Consider the following 9,611-nt stretch of genomic DNA (forward strand, 5'->3'; position numbering starts at 1 on the left):
AAAAAAAAATCAAATATTTATTTTCAATTCTATAACTAACTCATTCACTCTAATTATGTTTTGGGAATTAATTCGCTTTTTATATGTCTTGTAAGAAAATAAGGACTGGATGGAATATAATATGCATAATACGCAAATGACTTGATCGTTATAAGAGAAACGTGTATCATATAAAATAACTACATCCTCATAAGTTTAACTTCATGTAGTATTTTAAAAATAACAGATTGTATTTGACGAGTTACGAGGCCCGAGACGAGTTGTATCGTAATTTTGATATTCTTCTTCAAATTATAAATTGACGAAAATACGTATATTTATGCGTTAGATTATACTTAAAAAATTAAAGGTATATGGGTTTTTACATAAATAAATATAGTACTTATGCTGCTAATCGTCACTACAAAGTGACAATGTATATTACTGTGCAATTCTATCGACGACTTCAATCGCTAACTCAAACCATGTTATATGCCCGCAGTGCCGTCAGCGCGGATCCTGGGCGGGCCGGACCTGCACGTGGACATGGGCTCCACCATAAACCTCACCTGCCTCATCCAGTTCAGCCCGGAGCCGCCCGCCTACATATTCTGGTACCACGAGGACGAGGTGAGCGGACGAAAAGTAATTATTCACTTCTATTATTTTATTTCTAGATTAGTTTTATGTAGTTCATACTGAGGCTCTTTTGATGTAGGTGGAAAATAGGTACCGTTATAAGCCGTTATAAGCATATATTGTTTGAAGTCAATTAAATATTACCTCCATTTTATTTTATCAAAATAACGATTGACATAACGATGTTAGGATTTATATCGAAACACTTTGATAAGATACGATATAAAACGAAATAATTTTTGTTAATACTCACAAATATATAAACAAAAACTATGCGCAGTTACAGATTAAGCTTAGAGCCATAACCAATCAACCTTTAGCAATTAAATACAAAATTTTGAAACGAACAATGTTTACCCCACAATTTTAATAATATTCTCAATGCTTCAAACGGCTTAATTTACTAACAATCAATATGAATTACGAGTTAATGCTCCATGTATGGAGATTAAACCTCCGCTGTTCCAATTTATATCAAGATACTTGATAGGTAATAATTCCACAATTACAGAAGCGGGCAGCGTTAAGCTGCAACACTATGATCACAATAATATAATATGAACAAAAAGATACTTCCTACAATGAAAAATTGAAAATAATTCCACGATTAGCCAAATCATATGACAAAAGACTATTGTTGTATAATTTTTAATTAACTACAGGTTTGGTGCAGTCTTCCACACACAAAAATGATGTAGTAATTTAGCATATTATAATGTACCATTTATTTTTTCATTAGCTTTTTGTGTTCTCATTTTTCTCCTATTTAACATGTACGTTATGCAAATAAATCTCAAAAAAGAAACTTTCTCAATACAATAATGTACAATCATCTCGATAAAACATCGTAAATAAATCAGAACTGCGCTGAAAGCAGTCAAAACAGCATTACAAATGATGAGTAACTAGTACTAATAGAACATAGTAACATTGACTATAAAGCGATATGCAAGTGGATCCTAAACACAGTGCGGTTAATCTGATGACTAAATCTCAGTGCATATTCATATAGCGATAGGCAGCTGTCGGTTAGTTTAATCAAATTATACTAAGCGATTGCTGTGTGATAGAATGCGTGGATATAATGCTAGATCAAATCTGTTAACCTCGTTACTTTACTTTCATATTAATCTAATAAATGAGTGGGTTAGTAGCAGCTTATCCAACAAAGACGTAAGAATTAATAATAAAAAAAAATAATGATGGATTCGAATACATATATGGATCTATATAACATAAAATAAAATCGTGTTAGTAACAACATGCATCACACAAGGGTGGCAGTCACTTTTTAAATGATTTTAAGTTTTATGGCTTCGATTAGAATAAAACACTTTTTTTTTCAAATGTTGAAAAAATACCCAGACGGAGCCAGGCGAGCAGAATACTTGACAGAAATATAAAATCAAATTCTGTTTCAATTCAAATAAATTGGAGTTTCTAATAAAACTAACTTGTAAATTTATGAACAAATATAACAAATACTTTAGTATTCGTTAAGATCTTGTAGAAGGCTTAATGTAGACCTTGAAAGCCCGTTAACTTTCTTTGTTCACATTATTTTAAGAAAATCATTTTAGTAACAAATAAAACTGATTAAAAGTTCAAGATAACATCTTAATATTACATACTATGTTCATTAATGAATGATTTCTATGTGGTTCTATGTGGTTGCTCGTATGTCATACAGCTAATGATCTCGACCCGGCATCTTTCGACTTTTCGACTGCAACCGCTATTCTGCATGTTTTAACGGTCGCATATAATAAACATAAAATTTTAAATAAAAACAATTTTCTAATATAAAACAACAAAAATTTTTAATGTAATAACGCCACCATTCTAAAGATTATTATCATTATTCAATGGAAACATAAACTGTACCTTGTGAAAAATAAAAACGGTAAATACTATGCACAAATAAATTAATCTCATTTCAATTCATTTCATTACAAACTTTTAATTAAAACTTCTTAATTCAAATTAAGCAACGTCTTTACCTTGCCTCAATACTTGACCAATTCGCAAGTCTTGCTGGGTATCGATTCGATGGGAGACGCGAAGCTGGAGCTCGAATGCTTAAACTATTGCAATATCCCTCATACACCATTACCGGCATCCGTTTCTGACTTGCTTGTCTGTTCGATAGAATTTAGCAACTCGTTATACCCACCGGTCGCACTAGCCCTGGGGAAATTACTCGCTTTGTAATTAAAATCGTGTCCGCGATGTTTACAACCCTAATTAGAATTAGAATTAATCTCGCTTCGGAGAGTTTTGGAAGCGCGTACAAGTTTCCCTATATTAAACTAGTTTTAGCACGCGTTTGACTTTCGGTCCTCGATATTATCACTTAACTTGTTACAAACTTTTTACTATGAGAAGAGAAATGGCGACATAAGCAACAAAATGTAATACTGAAATAAAATAAAAATAAAATATCTCAAAGATAAACAAGAAAATAATATAAGACCAGACTATACTAAGAACAAAATAAACATGCGGAAGTATCACTTCACAATAAAAAATGTCGACTCTCTTCTTGTCATTTTTATTGAGTGTCTCGTGGTTACTTAAACTTTAAAAGCGTTAGATGTCACAACTCATGGTTTGTTATGATAATGATAGCTTAATATACGACTTGTGTGTAGTGTACTCGTATGTGGCGAGGTGTATCAATGTGTGCGTGTTGGTGTTGAAGCAGGTGATCTCGTACGACTCGTCGCGCGGCGGCGTGTCCGTGGTGACGGAGAAGGGCGCCGCCACCACGTCCTACCTGCTTGTGCAGGACGCCGCGCCCTCCGACTCGGGCCGCTACTCCTGCGCCCCGTCCAATGCGGAGCTGGCCTCCGTGCGCGTGCACGTGCTCAACGGTAAGCGGCTATGTATACCACACATTAGTAAGAACACTACGACAATCAAGTGCTACAGATACATAGCCATGTTCCGGCTAACAAAACCGAAAAATAGAACAATTATACATTTGTTCACAATGACCCTGAAATCAACTGTAATTGTCCTTAAAAGTACGTAGGCTAACGAAATTCCAACTAGGCAGCAGAAGTCGGAACGTTTTGTTAGTATAACCGGTGAATGTATATAATCCCATTTAACAAAGCGGCCCGTGGCTTTGTAAGTAAATATTCCATCTAGAATTGATTGTCAATACCCTTTAATATTCCCAGTTCGTCAGTCGACCTTCTGTCGACTCGGCGAGATGCGCGGTAAGCACATAAGCCGACGGGCTACAACTTCGCTATCTATTATTTGTGAACATGCTCTAGTTTGGGCCGTAAGATACATAAAGGTTTGCTAGAATATTGTAGGACCATAAAATATTTGTAACTTCGGTTCAATATTATTCAATCATTTAATCTGAATAATTCAATCACAAATGTCAAGATTATGAGTAGATATAATATTATGATACTGCAAATAAATATCGTTCCCTGTGCACGAGCCAATAAGCGAGAGATATTATTTATATCAGTGCAAGATTAAAGAAAAACAATGTTCAATCAAAAATAGGTGACAAAAAAGATGGGAATACAACCTTGTTAAAAAATAATACTGTTTCATGTGACACTATAACAGCGGGTATTAAAATAATTACAATCCGAATTATTTCTGTTTTTATGACGATACATTAAAACTCATTTACATGAAACTTTTTATTGACAATGTAATGATGATATACCTAGATAAAGTGACATTTCTCTTCTCTTGACTCTATTCGGAATGCATCGAACACTATTTCACAAGCTTGTCCAATATTTCTCCACGGTGCCATACATTCCCAACTGCAACGAAAAATATTCGATGTTTTGCAACTAAAATGGCCGAATAAAAATTGAGCATCGAAACTTGGAATGGCGTATTGAATTCATTCCGAGTAAAAGTAGAGCAATGTCCCGCGCCAATAACCTTTTTTCAGCTGAAATATTGTATCGTTTAGTGAAGCACTTGGGAGCCGTAATGGCCGTGTGTTGAGGTCAACCAAGCATACGGGGCCCGTTTGTTACGTGCGCCGCTGCAGCGCGCCCGGCGCGGCGGCGGCGTGGGGCGTCGGCGGCATGGGGCGCCGGTGGCGGGGGCAAATGCGGGCGGGGGCGCCAACTAGCTCGGGGTCGCCAAATAGCAAAGTGGCCTGATATTACGACACAGACACAATAACGACAAAATTAACAAATAACGTTTACGTAATATTTTTCAGATAATGTTATATCGTCCTTAGCATTGTAGCGTAGGCTCCGTCCCCGGTCCCCGCGGCCGTGCAATACAATACACCCCCGCGCCCCGCTCCCCGCTCCCCGCCGAACGCCGCTTCAATTTCAATCGCTTCGCAGGAAAGCAACAGTGTTCTAATTACCCTATAATATCCTTGATGAAATTCGGTAGCTCTTTCTGCTATCATTTATATAATTTTTAAGAATATATAAAATGATAGGCTCAACATAGATTCCCGATCAAATAATTCTACAAGAAGTTTTGCGTTGACAGCCACCAAGTTTTCGCGACATTAATTTTCGAAAGCTGTAATATTCTGGATTGATTCCTACGTAATTTACATGACGTAAGCCCTTATGTAACTGTTTTTAATAATATCAGCAAAAACAAATTCTAATTACTTTTGAAAATACCTACTACCATTAGAACACAATGTATTACATAATGGAATGTCTAATCAATTATGATTGTCATAATATAATAATTATATATAACAATTATTTATTACCAGCATAAGGATAAGAGCCAGTAATGTCCGGATTATAAAAGTCTTTATTCAGATATAAGTATTCCTAATCATAAATAACAACAACGTCTATAGTGATCGTGATTTCAATATGATTTTGGTGTTTGCAAATGGCTCGTCATGCTATGTCACGGTGAGTTGACACGTGCGCGTGTGTTGCAGGCGAGCGGCCGGCCGCCATGCAGACGGGCTCGGCGGGGCTGTCTGACAGCTCGTGCGCCATCGCGCTGCTGCTGGCCGCCTGCGTGCTGCACGCGCGGCTGCTGCGCGCGCAGCTCGCCAGCTGATCGGACGCGCGCCCGCCTCGCCCGCCTCGCCCGCCTCGCCCCGGCCCGCCCGCCGAATGATCCCCCGCTGCGAACCCAGCGGCTACGAGAGAAAACCTAGTTTTCCGACTATTAACATATTATTAATATTATATAGATAAATTCTAAGATTTTTACGAGCGAAATGTACCGTCGGGTCGACGAGCTCGACGTCACGGACGTTCCCTTCGTCGCCGGACGAGCTAGAGAGCGTGCGTTCTTCCATTGCGCTACGCTCGAGGCAGCCATGCGTCAGGCGTCTCGTTGCGGCAGAAACAATGATTCAATGGAGCGAAACCGACCCTCGCGCACCGCGACACTCGTGCAGAGTATGTAACTGTTACAATTAAATAACGGCGTATATAATTGTGATAATTACTGTCTCAGACGCGCACAGAAGGGAGCGTCTCTGGAATTAGATTTTTGTAAGTTTTCGCTCCAGTTAGGAATTGTAAATAAAATACTATAAAAACATCGAGATGTAAATGTAGCGACTTAGAGGCCGCGGGTCTCGACGGAAGTGCTGCGAATTGCACGCTTTGCACCTTATAACATTTCGGAGCAAAACGTGGCATACCCACTATTCACTATGTTATTATGAGAGGACATAAAGTCGATTGCAGCTGTGACAAAGTGCGCAGGAGGTATGCACGGCTCGTTTTCACGTTTTATTCTCTCGAGACTTGTATGAAAGCGCACGTGACTCGAGCTGCAATCTTCCTCCACACAAAATTAAACCGACTCGTAATACGTAGTGTCATCCCGGAATCCACGACTTCATATAATGTACTCTATTATTATAAATGTTAAATTGTTTTATCTGTTTAAAGTTTTAAAACCTAAGGTTTTAAAAAATTGTTGGACGAAGTCAGACGTATTATATCTAGGTGAAGTTATATTAAATGGAACTAATTATTACGGAAGAGAATTCGATTAGAGCTCAAGGTTTAATATCTTTTGTCGTTTTAAGCTGGGCTTGTAGTGCGGCTTCAGTGAGGAACAACAAGGCGCGCGGTAGCTCAGTACAAACTCATTGATTACTCCATTCCGAATATCCATCGTTGTTGTTTGTGATAAAGATAAATTTATTTATTTATTAAGAGGTTCATAGTAGTTCAATTGTTAGAAAATGTTTTGCAAACAATCGCATAAAAGTCTACCAACATGTAAGACAGTGAGTTTGCATTTCTGGCCTATCACGATAATTTGTGATAAAATCTAGAAAATCTTCATTGTCATTCTGATGACATATATTTGTTTTCTTTACAAATTTAACAGCAACAAGCTAGCAAGTTCTTTATTAAACCCGAATCTTGTATGATGTTTATACATTATTAGTATATTATTTAATTTAGCAACAGGGATTTGATGTGATCTAGAAAAATATTATGTAATAAACAACTTCGTAAATTGTCACAAGAGTTCGCTCCAATATCCGCCAGGTGTCGCACGAATCGTTTTTAAGTAATTTGTTGTTTAAAAAGAGGATCTCGACAATTTAGTGGCGCGTTTCAAAGAGCTGTCATTATCACTCCCTTACGTTTTGTAAATGAATTTCTCATTTCAACCTTTTAAGGGTTCCACAGAACCTTCAGGCGGAGCCTCCACGGGCGGGACCGCTTGTGTTTATTTCAATGAAGGAATACTCGCTGTTCAAACAGGTTTCGTTAAATATAGAAATTCAGAGTTAATTAATTGTATGCGAAAGTAGAAGACTAATGTAAAAGCGCATTATAATTTAATTTGTAAATTATTAATCCATATGCAACTTCTGCCTCCTTCTAGTTAAGCAGGTGGTTGATAATTCAAAACAGATTTTTTGAAACGAATAATAAGAGGCTCCAAAATATCATCAATAACAGCGTTAGCACAAAACTTGACAACTATTCAAAGCATATTGTGAATAAGACGATTCTCATTTAAACTGTAAGTACTAAATGGGATGTAAGATGATAAATAAACTTAAGTATATACAGTATGTTATTATGTAATTGTGTAAACTCATCTTAATACACACACGAGGATACAGTGAAAAATGTTTACACTGTGCACATCTTTTGTAAGGAACAACATCGCAATATTAACGACTTAAACACGAAGATAAGAAACAATTGTATGTTTAAGAATTATTTAGAGAATTGATTTTATATTTCTATTGTTAAATGCATTGATCGAACTGTTGTTAAAACGCGCCGATGAATAAAACAACTTTTAAATCAACTACATTTTGTTTTATTTGGTTGTATGCTTTGATAATATTATCATGAGAATTAAATGAGATAAACATTGATAGATTGGTAAATAACGATAAAGTAAACTAAGTGTTTTAACAACAGGTCAAACAATGATTAGATACGCACGACGAACGTCGGCCGGTTGCGCGCTCTGCGTGCCTACTTTGTAAGTAATCGGCTATATTGTAAATGTTAAAGCGAATTAACATCTTTGTATAGAATAACGGTGTAAATATAACTATGATAAGAAAAATTTTACAATAAAATCGATTTAAGTAGAGACACTTTCAGATGTACGATAAGAAGACTATGTAAACAAAACTATATGTATACATAAATCGTATAAGTTTGTTTTCAAATAAAATATTTAATATTTACTCGATAGTTTTATTTTATCCTCTCAAATACCTGAATTCAATAATACATAAGTGTTTCCGTCAAATCGTGACGTCTTAACTATTATTTCAACCATAATTCGCGAGCAAAAAATTAAATGTACTTACAAAAACAATATAAAATAGCCCACATAATGTTTTAATTAGGTAAATTAACTTATTGAACATTGTATGAATAATTTCCTACTAACAAACGACAGATAAGTGCATCAGTCTACACAGGTGCCATTACATATTTGAATTACTAATTAATTTTTGTACTATACTTATAAGCGACATAACAACAGTGTAATAATAAAATAGAGGAAAAAATAAATAATCATTAATTCTGCAGTGGTTTCCCTATGGTGAGGTAACCCTCTGGTTCAATAGATAGGGTCACTGCACACAAACATAATCAGGTCATGAGTATTATATGAAGAACTGATGCTATGTCATAAATCTTGACACTTTTAGTTTATGTCATCAGCTAGTGAGTCACCAGATAAGCGAGATTCCCATGTTTGCAGAGACGCAAAATCATTTGCAGACCTTATAAGTAGGCTACCGACATTAAATGATATGGGGCAAAAAGGAAGGAAGCCAATTTTGGGGGGGATGGGGCAGTGGTCCCCTCCCCAGTGAGCTGGCTCAATTCATGGCAAAGTTTACGCGACTGTATAAAAAAAAACAATGCCCACTAAATATCAACAAAACTTCAAATTTCCTTCTATTATCATCCTCAACATGAGTCATCATTAATAAATCGAATCATAAATAATCGTTATCGTATGCTGTTATTGAAAATTATCGTACTTAGTCAAGAATTTAATGGGTAAAATAATTTAAATACCTCTGTAATATTACAATATAAATAAAATTACAAGTGTTGCTCTATCACATATGTATAGTACCACAACTGAATTTCCCAAAGAATTATTATTATATTGGTTTATTGATTGAGTTGCACTAAATGTGGGATGGCCGATTAAAGCTGATAATGCAGGCGAATCCCCGGCGTGCAGCTAATATTCAGCGAGCTTATCAAACAGCACGCTTATTGCCGCTTTTATAAGTCATTAGTAACGAAAGCTCATATTACTATTTGCAGGATCAGTCTCCATCACATTATGGAGATAAAGTGAAATAAGCATATACAATAATTTATGGTTTTCATGATCACTTGAAGGAATTGTAATAACATTTTGAGCTCTGTTAAATCAAATAAAATCAAATATCTTTATTTCACTCATATATAATTTACAGGGTATAACAGTATTATTGAATCAAATATACTGCCATTGGAAATGGCGTGCAAAACTTGTAT

At 36.0% G+C, this 9,611-nt stretch overlaps 1 protein-coding gene across 4 annotated transcripts in view; it reads left to right on the forward strand.

The window, feature by feature from the left end:
• The window catches only part of LOC119829415 (zwei Ig domain protein zig-8-like), a 292,670-nt gene extending 284,394 nt beyond the window's left edge, over positions 1 to 8,276 (forward strand). Inside the window, exons 5-7 of one of the 4 annotated variants that reach the window (XM_038351899.1) lie at positions 482 to 624; positions 3,320 to 3,491; positions 5,534 to 8,276. In XM_038351899.1, the coding sequence (XP_038207827.1) occupies positions 482 to 624; positions 3,320 to 3,491; positions 5,534 to 5,658 (440 nt within the window). In that variant the 3' untranslated portion in view covers positions 5,659 to 8,276. The remainder of the gene's footprint in view (positions 1 to 481; positions 625 to 3,319; positions 3,492 to 5,533) is intronic. The other 3 variants (XM_038351900.1, XM_038351901.1, XM_038351902.1) reach the window with 3 other exon arrangements.
• The last annotated feature ends 1,335 nt before the right edge of the window (positions 8,277 to 9,611 follow it).

This window comes from Zerene cesonia, chromosome 10, assembly GCF_012273895.1.
Source record: "Zerene cesonia ecotype Mississippi chromosome 10, Zerene_cesonia_1.1, whole genome shotgun sequence".
Lineage (NCBI taxonomy): Eukaryota > Metazoa > Arthropoda > Insecta > Lepidoptera > Pieridae > Zerene > Zerene cesonia.